The following is a 20,550-nucleotide window of genomic DNA, read 5'->3' as shown; positions in this document are numbered from 1 at the left end:
CCAGGCTTACCATCAGGTAGACTTCAGAACAGATCATATGACCCCCTTCATTTACTCAAAATTTAAAAATACAGTTTAAAACAATCTTATGAAACTCAAGTGTAACACTGTTGAATTCATAATTCAAAATACTTAAAATGCAATGGTTTTTTGTACTTTAAAACAAAAATGCAGCAGATTTAATGTAGGAGTTCTGATTCAGAGACATTTTGTAAACCTGAATTCCAAAATAGCAAGTATCAAGAGGACTAATTTTGATTAAGGATCTACTACTCCAGGCTAGATTAAACTAAACAGGACACAGCAGTGAGAAAAAGAGTCTGCCAAAGCCCAGGGTCATTTCTTGGATCCTTAAATATCGTTTTACAAATCATGTGGTATCAAAATAACTTCTAAAGTGAGTACTCTAAAATCACCCTTTCCTGAAATGGCAGCTGGCTAGCATGTCTCTGATTGGATAGAGCTGCAAAAGCTCTAACAAACCATCCAATGACTTTTAGGAACAAATTGTGATAAGTCCAGTGAGAGCATCAAACACATATGCCATCTGCACCAAAAGCAGAATTATTCTATTCCTACATGTCCTATTTAGTTAAATTTGAATATCCAGCTGTAAATACTCACTTTAACTGTGTAATTACTTTTATTGCAGTTTGTTTTGAAAATTTCAAAATGGCAGATCTGAATTAAAGCAGGTTTTACAAAAAAAAAGCTTTCCATAGTTTATTTTTCAATTTAATCTGTTTAAAAGGAGCTGCATGTGCTAGCTTTACATTGTTAATCACCAATGTTAGAATTCTATCAGTACTGAAAAAAGATAAAGAACATGCTTTTGCTTTTGAAAGAGCTTGAATATACTGTACAGGCTACAAATTGGGACACCCTTTCTAAACCAGTTGGCTGGAAGTCTCTCTAACCACTTTCTCTGATTGCATCTAGCACAAAACACTGTAATGTACAATTATATTACGCTAACAGGCTGTCCAATAAAAAGCATGCATTTTTCAAAACAAATTAACTAAGAGAGAATTAGTCTTGAAGTTCTAATAAGGGCATTTTTCCATCTGAATAGATTACAAATGCATATTCCTGTCCATAACCGACCTAATAATCTCACTATCATATCTATCATTCTAATTTAGCCAAGGCTTGTTGGATTAGGGAATATATTCCTTAATTATTTTTATATTGAAGTTTTTTTAAAAATATACATATTTAAGAACACTATCCTCCTGAGGAAGATGTAATATTTACGTTAAAAAGATTTTAAAACATTTAACATCCCTCAGGATTAAAGTTAATATAAATCTTATTCTTCACTGCATTTTGATTGTTGAAAAATGTTTTGAACTCCCCACACCAACCCTGTCCCCACCAACCCACCTACCAACCACCCACCCCCCAACCGCCCACTACCCCACCACCACCACCCCTCCCCCTCCCAACAGCCCACCCCCCACCAGCTCCACTCCCCCCCGCCAACTGCCCATCCCCTCCACAAACACCCCTCCACAAACACCCCCCCACCACTCCCCCAAATGCCCACCCCCCTCCCAAACACCCACCCCCACACCCCACCCAAACCCACCCCTCCCAACCCCACCCTTCCCAACCGCCTACCCCCCCACCACCACCCCACCCCTCCCAACCACCCGCCCCACCCCCTCACAACCAACCACCCACCCACACCCATCTCCACAAACACCCACCCCCCCACCACTCCCCCAAAGGCCCACCCCCCTCCCAAACACCCACCCCCATACCCCTCCCACCCCCTCCCTCCCAACCGCCTACACCCCCGCCACTGCCCCCCCTAAACTGCTCACCCCCACTCCTCCTAAACCCAAACCACCCACCGCCCAAACTGCCAACCACCCCTTCCCAACTGCCAACACCCCCAACCACCTCACCTCCACCCCCCCCCCCCCCCACCCCACCCCCCACCCCCCCAAATGCCCAACACCCCCATCCACTCCAGTGGCAGAAACGGGCCCCATTTCTTTTCTCTATGCATATACTTTTGGCAGGTTTTTACTCACCGGGAGGATGGGACATGTTTCCTAGTGGGGAATAGTTGCAGGAAGTTAAAGTACTGCTACATTAGCCTATGATCTTCACTTTGCATGCAGTACTGCTTCATATATTCATGTTCAAGGAGGCTGGCTGCAACAAACCATCCACCTCTAACTGCCGCATTTCACTGTTATTCTAGCAGAAGTTAGTGATTGTCTTTTATAGTTCTTTTGAAATAGCAGAACTGTAAACTAAATATTAATTACTTAAACAATCCCTACTGCCATCACAAACATTACAAACTCAGATTCTTACGGTGTGGATAAAGCCTGCCATTATGCCATAACGCAACTGAAATTGGTAGTAAAAATTACAAGACTTAATAAGAACTTTTCAACTAAGTTCGTTAACAGCTGCCATATGGAGCTGGGTTATAACGTACGTGAACAGAATTTTCTGGTTCAAGCTGATTACTTCTTGATAAACTTGCAGCAGACATGTTATGAGATATTCAGTTTTTTTCTGAATGTCATTAAGCAACAAGGCCCATTGGACCCTATTTAATGACGGCCACTTAAAATGAAAAATAACAAAAAATGTTGTCAACTGTGTTCAATTGAAATGCTATAGTTTATAATTTAAACTAGAGTAAAGTTGGCAAAAAGGTCAATCTCATCTCACAAAGGCAACATCTAAATGCCTCAAATTACAATTGTGCATATCAAATCCAGATATCAGTTATTTTCCACCTTCTTGCACACTCAGCACCTTGCTCAACTCTTCAGCTGTATTACAGCAAAGTTACTGGCTTCAAATCTGCACAGTTCAAGTTTCAGACTCTGAAGCTAACAACAATCTACTTGATACCAACATATAATTTTCATTAGGTTCATAGTACACTACTGCAGATGGGAGTTGAAATTGGGAGACGGGTAAATTAAGAGTGCTCACTCTTGTCTCATGATGGCTGATCAACAAACAATATTAGTATTGTAGGTTACCAGGAAATCTGATGCCTACCTACCCTTTTGTAAGCCAGGAAGCAGAAGCTAAAAGCAACATAGGTGGGAAAGGGCAGGCGCATCTAAACATTAATGGCAGGAGATGGCAGGGACAATTCACCTGGATTTATCTTTTGATATCAGACAGCATAAGAGATTGGAGCACAAATGTATTGCATATTTGTTTTGTCTCACACTCCATTTGCAGTTATATGTCCACCAATACCACTTTCTAAATTGGAGAACGTGAAACCCTGTGTCTATGTATTTACACATACGGACAGAGCTCAGTGGTGTTGCCTTAACCGCCAGGAATTTTTTTTTGTTAACTACCATATTGCAAATGCAAACTTTAGAATTTAAAAAAAAATTTCACTGGACTGCTGTTAGGAAAGAGATAGTTTAACTAAATTAAATGTGTTAGGTATGTTAGGAATAAGGTATATATTTTTTCTATTTCTGGATTAAAAGGTGAAACCTGGGATCTAGTTTCATTTTTGAGTGGAGACAGCAGGTCTAAAGCTCTGTTTGTATACCTGCATTTCTAATGAGATTTTTACAACTCTTGAGAGAGAGTTAAAGCAAACAAAATAGAGAAAAGACTCTGCTGTTGCCTAGCAACAGGTGCCCACATAGGGGGACCCCTTGCACGCGTGCGCATACATACACAAAACAAAAAGCAGGTTGAGTTCAGTTGGAAGCAGGTGCCAGCAAAAGCAGCCTAGCAGAGGGGCAGATAGCAAGTCCCAAACTGAAGCTGAAGCCAGGTGTCAGGGGAAGCTGGCAGTTCGCAGAGGAAGCAGGTTTCCCCAAAGAAACTAAAGAAGAAAGTCCCCAAATCCAGGGGACTAGAACAGGAAAGGTCCCAAGAGGACAGTCTTATCAAAGGACAGGAATCTGGAAAAGGCCCTGTTCTGTGGAATTAAAAGGAGAGGCCGGAAGGTCCAAGGAGACATGTGAAGGTCCATAACTCTTTACTATGGACAGGTAAAGCAATGGTGTTCTGTTGGCACAGCTGAGCCAGTGAGAGAGAGTGCATGGAAGTTTGAATGCATGTGGCGATCCAGAGGAGAGAAACATCGGAAGGAGAGTTCAAAACCCTGGAGCTGGACCTTTGCGGAAGGCATATGAAAGAAAGCATCATTTGGGAAAAGATTCCAAAGCGAGTTCTTGGAGAGTGGAGATTGGAAACCCTCGTGTGAAAAACTGAGTTCGGAGAGAATGGCTGGCTCATGGTGTCACAAGCATCTGGGGGGAGTTGAGAGATCCATAGCATCTGCTTGGGCTGGCATTTGTCAGTTAGTTTTAGAGTGTGGTGTGCCTGATTATAGGTCGCCTATTGATTTACATGGTCTGTGTTCTGTGAACATTAGAGTGAGATAGCTTTTGTAACTTGTGTTATCCATACAAATTTGTATGTATCTGTAAAGGTGTAGTTGTGGGTGAAGGAGTATTGTAATATAACTCATCTTTTCTTGTTTAATAAATGTTTTATTCTTTTGTTAAAAGTTTATCAGCTGACTCCTGTGACTCTGTTCAGTAGCCACTCTCCACGTATCTCAACAAAAAAATAAAAGTTAAGATCTACCAAACTGGGGTCCTCCCTAGGATTTGGCTTGTTCAGTATTAACAACAGCTGGGATCATAGCACTGCTTATTATATTCCAAACTTTGGCTTTGCATTTGTGAAATCAAATCATGAGAAAAATTGCTGAATTAAACGGTGGAAGATTTCTCTGTTGCACGACACGTAATAAAATCATATGTCTACTTATAGCATGTTTACTGTTCTGCAACAATGCACAGAGGAAATCTCCACCACAGCACCAATCCACTAGAACAATGGAACAACCATACTGCTGTAAGAGGGGTGCAACATAACGGCGGTATGAAATGCAAGAAGAAAAAGTACTGGGATATCAAAAATTTAACATTTCTCATAGCCAAATGAATGCTCCAAAAACACTAGGCCAGCCAGCATGTAGAGCCTTGCTCACCTGGATCGAATAGTAGAAAGTCATAGCAGCCATTAGTTTTGATCCAAGCTGAGCCTACATTATTTTCACCACACACTCCCAACAGGTACAGCTTCTGCCACAAGCATAGAAGCAGAAAACATACCATGAACTTATTTCTTGGGCAAAATTTTCCAACTGCAGTAGAAAACAGAGCAGCTCACTGTAGTCGGACCAGTGCTGCTCATATGTTGTTTGCTTAATGCATTTCCAATAAGTTGCAAATTGAGAGAAAAAGCAACTCTTTAAATAGTTGTTGGTTATGTTATGATTCTTGGTCACAACCAAGTTTTTGGCAAGATCCAGTTAGAGGCCAATAATGTTTTGTTTAAAGTAGGCCAAGTTTGATACTCAAGGCAATCACTAAGTGAACAAAGCCACAAGATTCCACGGGTTTCGAACAAACAAAAAAAAATAAACTTTACAATACAAGTTCAGAAAGATAAAACAATTTACAATATCTGTCTTACACTAACATTCAAGGTAAGTATGAGGTACATGTGAATTAACAGGTCACCTATGACCAAGCACACCACACTACACAATAAATGCCAGATGCAACCAGGGCAGATTCTCAGCAACCAACCCAGACATCAGTAACACTGAGTCAACCAATATCACTGAAACTGTCTCTCTCACGAGGGATTCCAATCTTCACTTTTGAAGATCTTACCTTGGAATTCTCTCCAAAGGTCGCTCCAACTCAGACAACCTCAACAATAGCCCACCTCGCAGGGTTTCAATCTCGTCTCCCAAGATTCTGCTTGCCTGCATTCCTGAGTGTACATCCAAATACCAACTCACAAGCACAACTTTAGCCTCGCCGAGCAGAACACTACTGCTCCAAAGTGGAACCTTCACCCTAACAGCTCGCAGCACAGAGTCATCAATGTTCAGCTAACTTCTTGGATCTTCAGGCAAGGCCACCATGCCTCAGCCAGAGGTTCTGCTTCTTAATTTAGTGCCGACCTCCACACACTGACTATGCAGAACCTCGTCCTCATTCTGCCTATGTCGTTGGTACCTGTATGGACCACAACAACTGGATCCTTCCCCTCCCACTGTAAATTCCCCTCCAAGCCTTAGCAAATGGCACCAGGCAGGCAACATAGCCTTCTGGGCTCTCGCTCATTGTTGCAGAGAACAGTGTCAATCCCCCCTACTATACTGTACCCTACAACCATTATATTCCTTTTTGCTCACTCCACTTGAATGGCTTTCTGTACCACAGTGCCATGGTCAGTCAGCTCAGCCACCCTGCAGTCCCCACCCCTATCGAAACAAGCTGAAAGAACCTCAAACCTGTTGGACAATTGCAGAGGCTGACACTCATGCATTCCTGTACTCTGGGTCCCCTTACCTGCCTCATCTGCAGTCACGTCCTCCTATCCCTGACTATCTTCCAAATCAGAAGACTCTACCCTAAAGAGTGTGACAGCCTCCTGGTACAAAGCGTCCAGGTAACTTTGCCCCTCCCTGTTGTGTCACAGCTCAGCCTCCAGCTCAGTGACGCTGAATGACCTACTCCTACTCCTATTTTCTATGTTTCTAATCTCGGATTCTTATCTGTGCAAATTGGTATAGGGCAAATAAGATTAAAGAAATGAATGCAAGGCTCAAAGACTGACGTGGAAGAAGTGGGTTCCAGATGTAAGGCACTGATATCAGTACTGGGGATAGCAGGGGCTGTACCGTTGGGACGGCCTACACCTGAACTGTGCTGGGACCAGTGTTCTAGCAAGCCACAAAACTAGGCAAGTAGAGAGGACTTTAAACTGAGTAGTGGGGGCAAGGGATCAAATTTGGGAAGATGTGGTAAATCAAAGAGCAAGAGACAAGGCAAGAGAGAAAGGTACATATGCGGGAAATGACAAACAAAACATGACAGGAAGGGGCAGAGAATACAAATCTAAGGGTAAATTAACAGATAAGGCTAGACATTACAAAAATAATAGAAGGACAAAACCAAAGCTTCTCTAACTAAACCGACATAACATTCAAAACAAAACAGATGAACTGATAGCGAGTAGAAATAAATAAATACAATCTGATAGCCATTAAAGAGGCATGACTACAGGATGACAAATATTAGGACCTGAATGTTGAAGGGAACATGGCATTTAGGAACGACAGGAAATTAGGAAAAGGTAGAGGGGTGGCTCTGTTAATTAGTGATGGTTTAGCACAATAGGGAGGAATGACCTAAAATCAGGAAACCAGGATGTAGAAGTGGTTTGGGTTGAGATGACAAATGATAAAGGCAAGAAGTCACTTGTGGGAGTGATGTACAGGCCTCCTAATTGTTAGTACATGGTAGGACAGAGTATAAAGGAAGAGATAATGGGGGCTGGTCAGAAAGGTACGGCGATAATGATGGGGGAATTTTAATCTATATATAGAATGGAAAAATCAGATCGGTAAAGGTAGCGTAGATGAGGAATTCATGGAACGTTTTCCGGATAGTTTCTTAGAACGTCATGTTCTGGAGCCAACAAGAGAGCAGGATCTGTTAGACCCAGTGTGGTGCAACGAAATAGGATTAATTGATAACCTCCTAGTGAAGGCATCCCTAGGTGGCAGTGATCATAATATGATTGAATTTTATGTTCAGTTTGAGGGAGTAAAGTAAAGGCTAGTATTATAAACTTAAATAAGGGAAATTATGAGGGCATGAAAGCAGAGCTAGTTAAAAGTGAACTGGCAAATGAGGTCAAGGGATAAGTCAATAGAGATGCAGTGGCAGACTTTTAAAGGGATATTTCAGAATTCACAGAATAGATACATTCCAACGAGAAAGAAAAATTCCAAGGGGAGGACCTACCCATCCATGGTTAATTTAAAAAGTTAAAGACAGTATCAAACTTAAAGAAAAAGCACATAGTTGCGCAAAGGCAGGTGGCAAGTCAGATGATTGGAAAGAATATAAACAACAGGAAAGGATGACGAAAAGATTAATAAGGAGGAAAAAATTAGAATACTAGCGGAAGCTAGCTAGAAATAGAAAGACAGATAGTAAGAGTTTCTATAGATATTTAAATAAGAAAACAGTTAAAAAAAAGTGAGTATTGGTCCGATGAAAGTGAGTCTGGGGAATTAATAATGGAAAATAAGGAGATGGCAGATCATTTTGAACCGGTATCTTGCATTGGTCTTCACTATAGAGGATACAAGTAACATCCCAGAAATAGCTGCAAGTCAGGAAATGGGAGGAAGGAACTCAGGAAAATTACAATCACCAGAAAAGTGATATTGAACAAATTGTTGGAGCAGCAGCTGACAATTCCCAGGTCCTAATGGACTTCATTCTAGGGTCTTAAAAGAAGTGGCTAGTAAGATAGTTGATACTATGGTTTCAATATTCCAAAACTCCCTAGATTCAGGGAAGATTCCATTAGATTGGAAAATAATAAATGTATTAAAAAAAAATAGGAGGGGGGGGGGGGGGCAGAAAGAAAGCAGGAAACTACCACCCAGTTAGCTTGATAGATGTCACAGGGAAAATGTTACAAGATATTATTAAAGATGTTATAGCAAGACACTTGGAAAAATTCAAGGTAATCAGGCAGAGTCAACATGGTTTCGTGAAAGGAAGGTGTTTTGGAGTTCTTTGAAAATGTTACTTGTGCTGTGGATAAAAGGGAACCAGTAGATGTACTGTACTTAGATTTCCAGAAAGCATTTGATATGGTGCCACATCAAAGGTTATTGCGGAAAATAAAAGCTCAATGTAGGGGGCAATATATTGGCATAGATAGTAGATTAGCTAACTAATAGGAAGTAGAGGGTAGCCGTAAATGGGTCTTTTTCTGGTTGGCGGGATGTAACAAGTGGTATGCCACAGGGATCAGTACAGGAGCCTCAACTTTTACAATTTATATAAATGACTTGGATGAAGGAACTAACGGTATGTTTTTTTTTATTCATTCACAGGATGTGGGTTTCACTGGCTAGGCCAGCATTTATTGCCCATTCCTAGTTGTCCTTGAGAAAGTGGCGGTGAGTGCCTTCTTGAACCGCTGCAGGCTATGATGTCTAGGTACACCCACAGTGCTGTTAGGAAGGGAGTTCCAGGATTCCAAATCAGGATGGTGAGTGACTTGGAGGGGTACATCCAGTGGTGGTGTTCCCATCTATCTGTTGCCCTTGACCTTCTAGATGGTAATGGTCAAAGGTTTGGAAGGTGCTGTCAAAGGAACCTTGGTAAATTCCTGCAGTGCATCTTTTAGATGGTACATCCTGCTGCTACAGTGCATCGGAAATGGAGGGAGTAAATGTTTGTGGATGTGGTGCCAATCAAGCAGGCTGCTTTGTCCTGGACGGTGTCAAGTTTCTAGTGTGTTGTGGGAGCTGCACTCATCCAGGCAAGTGGGGAGTATTTCATCACATTCCTGGCTTGTGTCGTGTAGATGGTGGACAGGCTTTGGGGAGTAAGGAGGTAAGTTACTCAACGCACGATTCCTAGCCTCTGACCTGCTCTTGTAGCCACTATGGCTAGTCCAGTTCAGTTTCTGATAAATGATAACCCCTAAGATGTTGATAGTAGGGCGTTCAGTGACGATAATGCCATTGAACATCAAGGACCGATTGTTGGACCCTCTCTTGTTGGAGACGGTCATTGTCTGTGTGGGGGGGAATGTTACTTGCCACTTGTCAGCCCAAGCCTGGATATTGTCCAGGTCTTGCTGCATTTGGACATGGACTGCTTCAGTATCTGAGAAGTTGCGAATGGTGCTGAACATTGTGCAATCATCAGTAAACATCCCCATTTCTGACCTTATGATGGAAGGTCATTGATGCAACAGCTGAAGATGGTTGGACTGAGGGCACTACCCTGAGGAACTCCTGCATTAATGTCCTAGAAATGAGATGACTAACCTCCAACAACCACAATCATCTTCCTTTGTGCTAGATATGACTCCAACCAGTGGGGAATTTTCCCCGGTTCTCACTGACTCCAGTTTTGCTAGGGCTCCTTGATGCCACATTCTGTCAAATACTGCCTTGATGTCAAGGGCAGTCACTCTCACCTCACCTCGAGAGTTCAGCTCTTTTGTCCATGTTTGAACCAAGGCTGTAATGAGGCCAGGAGCTGAGTGACCCTGGCAGAACACAAATTAGGCGTCAGTGAGGAGGTTACTGCTAAGCAAGTGCCGCTTGATAGCACTGTTGATGACCTCTTCCATTACTTACCGATGATCGAGAGTAGACTGATGGGACAGTAATTGGCCGGGTTAGATATGTCCTGCTTTGTGTGTACAGGACATTCCTGGGCAATTTTCCGCATAGCCAGGTAGATGCCAGTGCTGTAGCTGTACTGGAACAGCTTGGCTAGGGGGTGCGGCAAGTTCTGGAGCACAAGTCTTCAGTATTATTGCCGGAACATTGTCAGTGCCCATAGCCTTTGCACTATCCAATGCCTTCAGCCATTTCTTGACATCACGTGGAGCGATTTGAATTTGCTGAAGACTGGCATCTGTGATGCTGGGGACCTCCACTTGGCACTTCTGGATGAAGGTTGTCGTGAATGCTTCAGCCTTATCTTTTGCACTGATGTGCTGAGCTCCTCCATAATTGAGGATGGGGATATTTGTGGAACCTCCTCCTCCAGTGGGTTGTCTAATTGTCCACCACCATTCACTACTGGATCTAGCAGGACTGCAGAGCTTAGATCTGATCCGTGGTTGTGGGATCGCTTAGCTCTGTCTATCACTTGCTGCTTATGCTGTTTGGCGCGCAAGTAGTCCTGTGTTACAGCTTCATCAGGTTGACAACTCATTTTTAGGTGTCCTTGGTGCTGCTCCTGGCATGCCCTCCTGCATTCTTTATTGAACCAGGGTTGAACCCCTGGCTTGATAGTAATGGTAGAGTGGAGGATATGCCAGGCCATGAGGTTTCAGATCGTGTTCAAGTACAATTCTGCTGCTGCTGATGGCCCACAGCGCCTCATGGATGCCCAGTCTTGAACTGCTAGATCTGTTTGAAATGGTAGTGCCACACAATGCAATGGAGGGTATCCTCAATGTGAAGGCGGGACTTAGTCTCCACAATGTCTGTGCATTGCTCACTCCTACCAATACTGTCATGGACAGATGTATTTGCAGCAGGCAGACTGGTGAGGATGAGATCAAGTATGGTTTTCCCTCTTGTTGGTTCCTTCACCACCTGCCGCTGACCCAGTCATTTAAGACTCAGCCAGCTCGATTAGTAGTGGTGCTACCAAGCCACTCTTGGTGATGGACATTTAAGTTCCCCCACCCAGAGTACATCCTGCGTCCTTGCCACCCTCAGTGCTTCCTCCAAGTGGTGTTCAACAAGCAGGAGCACTGATTCATCAGCTGAGAGAGGGCAGTACGTGATAATCAGCAGGTTTCCTTGCCCGCGTTTGACCTTCGTGGGATTCGGAGTTGATGTTGAGGCCTCTCAGGGCAACTCCCTCCAGGCTGTATAGCACTGTGCCACCACCTCTGGGATGGTGATGGTGGTGTCTGGGACATTATCTGTAAGATATGACTCCGTGAGGATGACTATGTCAGGCTGTTGCTTGATCAGTCTGTGAGACAGCTCTCCCAATTTTGGTGGCAGCAGCAGCACCCCACCCACCCACCGCCCCACCCACCCCCCTCCCCCTCCCGCCAATGTTAGTAAGGAGGACTTTGCAGTGTCGACAGGGCTGAGATTGCCGTTGTCATTTCTGGTGCCTAAGTTGATGCCGGGTGGTCCGTCCGATTTCATTTCTTTTTTGAGGCTTTGTAGTGGTTTGTGGCTTGCTAGGCCATTTCAGAGGGCATTTAAGAGTCACATGTAGGCCCTTCCCTAAAAGACAATCGAAAATAATTTCACGGTCATCATTAGGCTTTTAATTCCAGATTTTTATCGAATTCAAATTTGAACCCGGGTCCCCAGAGCATTACCCTGGGTCTCTGGGGTTACTAGTCCACTAGTTATACCATACTACCACAATACCACTACGCCACTGCCTCCCGTCATGGTAGGAAAGCAAGTTGTGAAAGGATATAAGAGGGCTACAAAGTGACATAGAAAGGTTAAGTGAGTGGGAAAAGATCTGGCAAATGGAGTATAATGTGGGCAAATGTGAAAGTGTCCATTTTGGCAGGAAGAATACAAAAAGCATATTGTCTAAATGGTGAGAGGTTGCAGAGCTCTGAGATTCAAAGGGATCTGGGTGTCCTAGTGCATGCATCACAAAAGGCTAATATGTAGGTGCAGCAAGTAATTAGGAAAGCTAATAGAATACTGTTTACTACGAGGGGAATTGAATACGAAATTAGGGAGGTTATGCTTCAGTTGTACAGGGCACTGGTGAGACCACATCTGGATACTGTATACAGTATTGGTCTTATTTAAGAAAGGATGTAAACGCGTTGCAAGCAATTCAGAGAAGGTTTACTAGACTAATACAAAGAATGAGCGGGCTATCTTATGAGGAAAGGATGGACAGGTTACGCTTGTATCCAATGGAGTTTGAGTCCACTGAAGAGTAAAAGATGACTTGATTGAAACCTTTAGGATCCCAAGGGGTCCTGACAGAGTGGATGTGGAGAGTTTAAAAATAAGGGCTTGCTCATTTAAGGCAGAGATGAGGAGAATTTTTTTTATCTCAGGGGGTCGTGAGTCTTTGGAACTCTCTTCCTCAAAAGGCAGTGGAAGCAGAGTCTTTGAATATTTTTAAGGCAGAGCTAGATAGATTCTTGATAAATAAGGAGGTGAAAGGTTAACAGGGGGATAGGCAGGAATGTGGGGTTGAGGTTACAATCAGGTCAGCCATGATCTTATTGAATGGCGGAGCAGGCTTATGTGGCCAAGTGACCTACCTCTGCTCTTAGTTCATCTGTTCAATCATCTTCAGCCGAAAGCACCATCAAAAGACGATCCAACATAGTATTTTCCAAGATTTCCATCATAGATACCAGCAGTAAGCTAACTGGGTACACTTTGTGCCATTAATTGACTGATTGCAGTGCACAGTAAAGAGTATGAGCTCTGACAACCTCCAGGCTACAGTGTTGAAGACCTAGCCACGAAGCTGTTATAATACTGCTATGGCAATGAGATCTAACTAAATGTGGAAGACTGCTGTCATATCCACACAAAAAAAGGACAAACCCAACAAGATCAAACATCCCCTCTTCCCAATCCGCAAAATGATCAAAGGATTCATCAACAGTGTCTTTAGCAACACCTACTTATGGAAAACTAGCTCTCCAGCACTAGAAGCACTTAGCTACAGATCTCATCACAGCATTGATTTAGATATGAATACAAGAGTCAAATACCAGAGGAAATGTGTTATCAAGACAACATTTGACCAAGTAAGGCAGCAAGGAACCCCAGGAAAATAGCAATCACTGGAAATCAATAGTGAAATTTAACAGTTGGAATTATAACCCACATAAAGAAAGATTAAGATTATTGTCGGTCAATAATTGCAGCCTGACCATTGTTCAGGAGTTTCTTTCTGGCCCACTACCTTCACGTGCTTCAACGGCCTTCCCTCCATCACAAGACTGGAATTGGGACTGATGATTCATGTTCAACTCCATATGCAACTGTTCCTATAATGAACCAGCCCACACCAGCATATAGTAGTACTGGGAACATACGGCACAAGAGTAAACATTCAGCTCCTCGTACATGTTCTGCCATTCAAATCATGGCTGATTTGCATCTCAATTCTATTTTCCTGCCTTTGCTCTATATCCCTCCAGACCCTTGCCTCTCAAAAATTTCTCAATCATGACAGTGCCATTGCCCTGGTATCATCAGCCTTTTTGGGGAGAGTTGCAGATTTCTACAATGCTGTGTGAAAAATGCTTCCTGACTTCATTCCTGAATGGCCCTTAACTGAAGCTCTAATTTTAAGATTATGTCCCCTTGACCTTGATTTCCCCTTCTCTCCACAGAGCAAATAGTTTCTCTGTATCTATCTTGTCAAATCTTAACATTTAAACACCTCAATCAGATCATCTCTCAATCTTCCATACTCCCAGGAGCACAGCCAGAGTTATGAAATGTGTCTTCATAATTTAATCCTCTAAGCCCCGGTATCATTCTGGGACAACCTCTAGCTTGGGCTGACAAAATGATAAGTATAAGTCACACCACACAAATGCCAAGTAATAACCATCTCGAACAGGAGAAAACCCATTCATTTGCCCAATATTGCAAATGGCACCAATATTGCAAATTTCAATCAACATTTTTTTAATTTATTCTTTCATGGGGTTTCGGTGTTGCCGGCAAGGCCAGCATTTGTTGCCTATCCCCAACTGCATTTAAACTGAGTGGCTTGCTTGGCCATTTCTGAGGGCAGTTAAGAGTCAACCACATCACTATGGGTCTGGAGTTACATGTAGGCCAGGCCAGGCACGGATGGCAGGTTTCCTTCTTGAAAGGACTTTAGCAAACCAAAACGGTTTTTATGACAATCAATGATAGTTGTCATGGTCACCACCACAGACTAATTTTCAATTCCAGAATTTTTAAGATTCCACCAGGTACTGTGGTGGAATTATACTGGACATCTATGCCACTGTCTCTCCCACCCACCTCCCAGGAACTAAGTTTTGACCATAAGCTGTAGCAGCACTGCAGCATGAAGGGCAGGTAGTTAAGGCCAAATACTGTGTGTCAAGCGGCTCAACACTTGACTTCTAAAAGCTTTAACTACCATTCACAAGGCTGACATCAGAATTACCACAAATTTGGATAGGTGCATTTGCAGTAAACTCAAACTCAATACCATTCAAGACAATGTAGTTCATTAAATCATAGGTCTTGCAATCTACTCAATGTCTCTCCTCCTCAATCACTGGTGTACTGCTAATTTTTTATTGTCTACAGGATGCTCTCTCGAAGCTCGCCATGGTAACAGTTTCATCCTCTACCATAGAAAAGGTGAAGAGCAGCAATGTTGTAAAAACTCTATCACCTCCCTCTCTCACACAATCCTGACAGTCATTTATATATCTCAGTTCTTTCATCAAACTTCTATAATTTCCTGGGTAACACCATTGTGGAAACACTGTTGCTACAAGGACCATATCAACTCAAGGCAGTGTTCCACCATCACTTTACCAATGCAGCTATAGAGAACAATAAGTGCAGCCTTGCCAGAATCAACATTATAAAAACTAATAGTTTTTCTTTAAAAAATTAACCATTGACCTAAAACAAGATTTCAGTCTACAGCTTGTTATTGTTGGCCTTTATGTCAAAAGATCACTATCAGTTTTAAGAGAATTTTTCCTCTCTCTCTAAACTTCTACTTTCTTCCATTGCCAGAGATATTAACACCCTTTCTAAGTTATTATTCTATGGACATGAGTCACCATCTGGTATCTCGATGAAGTAGCCATTATAAAGGTGCGATTCCCAGAAGCCAACCACGATGTCCATTGCTGGCAGTCTGATCCTACACACTTTCAGCAGGTGTTACGGAACAGTGAGAGAAGCAAGAACCATGCTGATTTTCCCTTTGTTAACCATGGAACTCTGCAGCAAACTATCAGCATATTTCCTCTTACGAGATATTCTCAAGATGAAGATTTTTTTAAACTTTAAAATAGCTATCCATTTATGAAAATATAGTTTTAATGCTGCCTAATGGTTCAAATGATTAAAGCAAGTATCTGACACATACCAACTAGGAAAACCTCAGAATCAATTCACAGTCTATGCTCTAATAAGTGCAGTGGTGATAAAAAGAGAATCAAACTTTAACCTAATGTAATTTACAAAGGCATTTCACAGGATCATTATAAAACAAATTATGACAGCGTACAGCCTAGGGTGATACTAAGTCAGGTGACCAAAAACTTGATCAAAAAAGGTAGGTTTTAAGGAGTGTCTTAAAGAAGAAAAATTAGGTAGAAAGCAGAGATTTAGGGAGGGTATTCAGCAGTTGGGCTATGTATCTGATGGCATGGCCACCAATCATGGAGTGATTAAAATATAATTTGTTTGAAACAAAATAATTTAAAACTTCCCAAGCATTCGTGCCCCAGGGACCCCTACAGAAACATATCTCCCGTGATATAGAAAAGAGGCTAGCATTTACAAGTAACGAATAAAATCCAAAAGTTTGTCTACAACCTCAGGCCAACCGCAGTTAGGTGTATTAATACATTTTTTTTTGCTGTGATTTTTTTAAGAGGATGTAGAGTTATGGGTTTGAACAGTAAATTCCAGGATAAGCCCAATGTAATTAGTTGCCCTATAATCAGTTTGCATAATTTATAGTTTACATAACAAAGCAGCTGTTTAACTAAATAACTAAACTGCTAAGACGATCCCATAGGAAAGGAAACTCAAGTGGGTTCTGTGGTTCATGGCTGTATTGGAGAGTTTCCAGATAGACTGCATTTCTGGAACCACCTGTACCACAAACTCCGCTCTACATGTACATATTGATCAGAACAGGCAGAAGTGTTGCAACTTGTACATTTCAAAAAGGAGTAATTTTGACTCTCAATAGGCAGTTTCTCATCACTCGGTCATTTTATCACTGTCTATAACCGTCTCTCCAAACCTCCTGACTTCACATAAACAATCTTTTTACAGTGGGAAATAAAGGTGAAGGAGTTGGGTGCTGAGAAAAGGTACCTAGCGGAGTTTCTCATCTGGTACAAGGGTCTGCACAGCCCTGGGCGTTTTGGTTCAAATACAAGTGGGGAATGCTCCGTCCGTTCCGCCAGTGCTCAGAAACAATTTTAAACGGCTCAATCCGCCCAGAACAGCCTAGGCACCGAGCCCGACCTCCCGGAGCCCCCGGGCACCGAGCCCGACCTCCCGGAGCCCCCGGGCACCGAGCCCGACCTCCCGGAGCCCCCGGGCACCGAGCCCGACCCCGACTTCCCGGAGCCCCCGGGCACCGAGCCCGACCTCCCGGAGCCCCCGGGCACCGAGCCCGACCCCGACCTCCCGGAGCCCCCGGGCACCGAGCCCGACCCCGACTTCCCGGAGACCCGGGCAACGAGCCCGACCTCCCGAAGCCCCAGGGCACCGAGCCCAACCTCCCGGAGCCCCGGGCACCGAGCCCAACCTCCCGGAGGCCCCGGGCATCGAGCCCGACCTCCCGGAGCCTCCGGGCATCGAGCCCGACCCCGACCTCCCGGAGCTTCCGGGCATCGAGCCTGTCCGCCCTGCTCGGCTTCCCTGAGCTAACGGCCGCTCCATTTCAAAGTTCCCCTTTCGGGATGCTCGAGCCCCGGCCGGTGTTTACCTCCCCCGCACCTCCCCCCCCATCCCGGGCAGGCCTCGGCGCTATGCCTCACCTCGAACAGCAGCAGGATCAGACAGCTGACCGCCGAGCTGGGCCTGGGGCTCCGGACCATGGCGGCTGGCTTCGAGACGGTAGCGGCTCACTGGGCTGCCATTGCCGGTGAGCGGGGCCCCGGGGTGCTGCGGGAGCGAGCGGCGGCGGCGAGCCTGTTGTTATCGTCCAATCAGAGACCGCAGGCGCGGGAGCGCGCGCCGCCCACTTGGGGCCGCGTTCCCTGTTCCGTGCCCGACTGCGCGCGTCCGACCAACGGTCTCCATGAGTGGTGTTATCGACGCCAGCTCAGCACAGGCTGATCCCAGCCATTCTGAACTGGGTTGGCAGCATTTTACTCTAAAGGGAAAGGGGCAATGAGAGGGAACAAATGGATACCAAATTACATTTTTAAAAATTATTTCATGGGATGTGAAAGTGTTGCTGCCAAAGCCAGCGTTTTATCGCCCATTAGAAGGTGGTGGTGAGCCACCTTGAACCGGTGCGGTCCATGTGGTGCAGGTACATCCATAGAGCTGTTAGGGTGTTCCAGGCTTTTGACCCAGCGACAGTGAGGGAAGGGCAATATAGTTCCAAGTCAGGATGGTGAGTAACTTGGAAGGGAACTTGCAAACTTCCAATTCATCTGTTGCCCTTGTCCTTCAAGAGGTCATAGGTTTGGAAGGTGCTGTCGTAGAAACCTTGGGAAGTTGCTGAAGTTCATCTCCTTGGGATAATAAATGACAATTGAAGGAAATAAGTGGATGGCAAACAGGTAAATGGATAGCAACAAAGGGGAAAGTGATGGGAAAATGTGTGGTGGGAAATGGATGAAGGAAGAAGTATATGGTAATGAAGGACAGTGCAAAGTGATAGAAGCTGGGTTGCAACATTTTGGGTGAGAGGAGTGAATTTTGGAGTGCTGGATTGAGGTGTGGGCAGAGGAGATTGTCAGTATTAACTGGGGCAAAGTGGGATAGGAGACACTGTGCCTGAACCAGAACAGGAAAGAGTGCCAGCCTGAACTAGGAGTATAAGAAGAGTACTAGCTGCATTTGATTAGAGTTAAAGAATGGTGCCCCGCCAAAATGAAAGGAATAAAAACATTACCTGTGAAAGATTGGAGAAAAGTGTGTCTCTGAAAGGATAAGGAGTCCTCTCAATTGGGTTAGGATGCAGTGGAATGCCCATATGATAGTGATTTTTGAGACATTGTTTGGGTCGTGATGATTTGATTAGTATGTTGAAAATGCTGCTTTAACATAAGGCTGATGTCTGGCATCAATAGGGAAAGAAAATTAAACATAGTATGACACACGATTTAGAACCTGATTTAGAGCTTGCCACCTCACAAAGCAAAATGTAACAAATGCAACTGCAATGGTCCAACACTAACTTTACATCCTCTGGGAAATGTGTCATGTAAAGTCTTCAATAACTTAGGTTTCAAAATAATTAATTATGCCAGCTTTGATTGATCAAAAACAAAATTGATGAGCAATTTAAATAGATATATCTTTTATTCTTGCCATAGTTCACTGGTTTTCAAACTTCAGTCTACAAACAAGAGGGGCTCGTGAGTTCCCCACGTTCATCCAGTCTCTCTCCATCCATCATTAGATTTCATTACTGTGGTGCTGCAAACTAAGAAATTACACTTTCAGCAATCGTGACACTATTTTCCTTCGGCTTGCTGACAATAGTTTTTGAAAGTGGGGATAGGGGGTCCCTAGAAATTCTGGTAATATTTTCAGGGGACTCCCACACAGAAAAGTTTGAAATTAATACCACAATGTACCATAAATCTTTAATGCTATGGTGTGTTGGAAGACAACAGGAAAAATAAATTATATATTCAAATTACTATTGCCCAATTGAAAATCATTTTGTATTTATAAGATTGTCAACAATCATTGTGAATAAAATTAACAAATGGGAATTAAGCAAAAACATTCTCAAAACACTCAGAGGAGCAACCTACCAAACAAGAGAGCATTCAGACAGAAAATAATGGGCCTGGCAGAGCAAGACAAAAGTGAAAGCAGCATTATAAATATTCTCAGTTCACAGAAGCTGAAGTTGAAAGACTTAAGATATTCAGGTTCAGCATTGCACTTTCCAGCATATGCTTTCCTCTACAGTAACTTTTCCAAATAACTAAGGTAATACAATTGGAAATCTGCATTGCTGTTACACATGTTAATTCACACTCGAGTAATTCCATCTCTTCGCCCTTTTTAATAATGCATTATAAACCCCAATCAGTTTAATTTCTTTATTTGGCCACTCCAGCTCTGGCATTGCCAGAAATGTAAAGATATGTGGAGCATTGCAAAGACCCTCAATATTAAAAATATGCTTTCAGTGACTCATTTCTCCTCTCTTCTATCACCTCTCATTGAGATCAAGGAAATCATGTAACTCAGTGTAATGAAATTATTGTTCCAAAAGCAATCAATGATGACATCTAGACTTGTCAAAAAAAAACAGAAGGAGGCCATTCAGCCCATTGTGCCTGTGCTGGTTGAAAAAGAGCAACCCAGCCTAACCTCACATTTCAGCTGTTGGTTGGTAGCTTTGTCGGTCATGGCACTTCAAGCGTGTATCCAAATATTTTTAAACATGATGAGGGTTTCTGCCTTCATCACCATTTCAGGCAGTGAGTTCCAAACTCCAACCGCCCTCTGGATGAAAAAAAGTTATCCTCAATTCCCCTCTAATCCTTCTGCTAATTACTTTATAGCTAACCTGCTTGAATATTGACCTCTCTGCTAAGGGAAAGATGTCCTTCCTATTCACTTTGACAAGGCTCCTCAAATTCAGACCTCAATTAAATCATCTCTCAGCCTCCTCTGTTCTAGAGAAAATAACCCCAGCCTATTCAATCTTTCCTCTTAGCTAAAATTCTCCGCTCCAGTTGTTACTCTCATAAATCTCTGTACCCTCTCTAATGCTATCACATCCTTCCTGTAATATGGTGATCAAAACTATGTGCAATTCTCTAGCTGTGGCCTAAATGGTGTTCTAGCATAACCTCCCTGCTCTTATATACTATGCCTCAGCTAATAAAGGAAAATATCCCATATATCTTCTTAATCACTTATCTATCTGACCTGTTATCTTCAGGGATATGTGTTCATGCACTCCAACATCCCTCTGTTCTTCTACATTTTTCAGTATCCTAAATTTTATTGGATGTCCCTTTCCATGATTGCCCTCCCAAAGTGCATTAACCCACACCTAGTAGCAT

The 20,550-nt window shown here is 43.3% G+C and overlaps 1 protein-coding gene across 1 annotated transcript in view; it reads right to left on the bottom strand.

Annotated features, from left to right (window-relative positions):
- The window catches only part of vopp1b (VOPP1 WW domain binding protein b), a 91,105-nt gene extending 73,624 nt beyond the window's left edge, over positions 1–17,481 (bottom strand). The window contains exon 1 of the mRNA XM_078538570.1: positions 17,323–17,481. Within this exon, the coding sequence (XP_078394696.1) occupies positions 17,323–17,382 (60 nt within the window). The 5' untranslated portion in view covers positions 17,383–17,481. The remainder of the gene's footprint in view (positions 1–17,322) is intronic.
- Between the last annotated feature and the right edge of the window lie 3,069 nt (positions 17,482–20,550).

The sequence above is a fragment of the Cetorhinus maximus genome, chromosome 3 (genome assembly GCF_964194155.1).
Source record: "Cetorhinus maximus chromosome 3, sCetMax3.hap1.1, whole genome shotgun sequence".
NCBI classification, from domain to species: Eukaryota; Metazoa; Chordata; class Chondrichthyes; order Lamniformes; family Cetorhinidae; genus Cetorhinus; species Cetorhinus maximus.
This window is presented reverse-complemented; position numbering and strand designations above follow the sequence as displayed.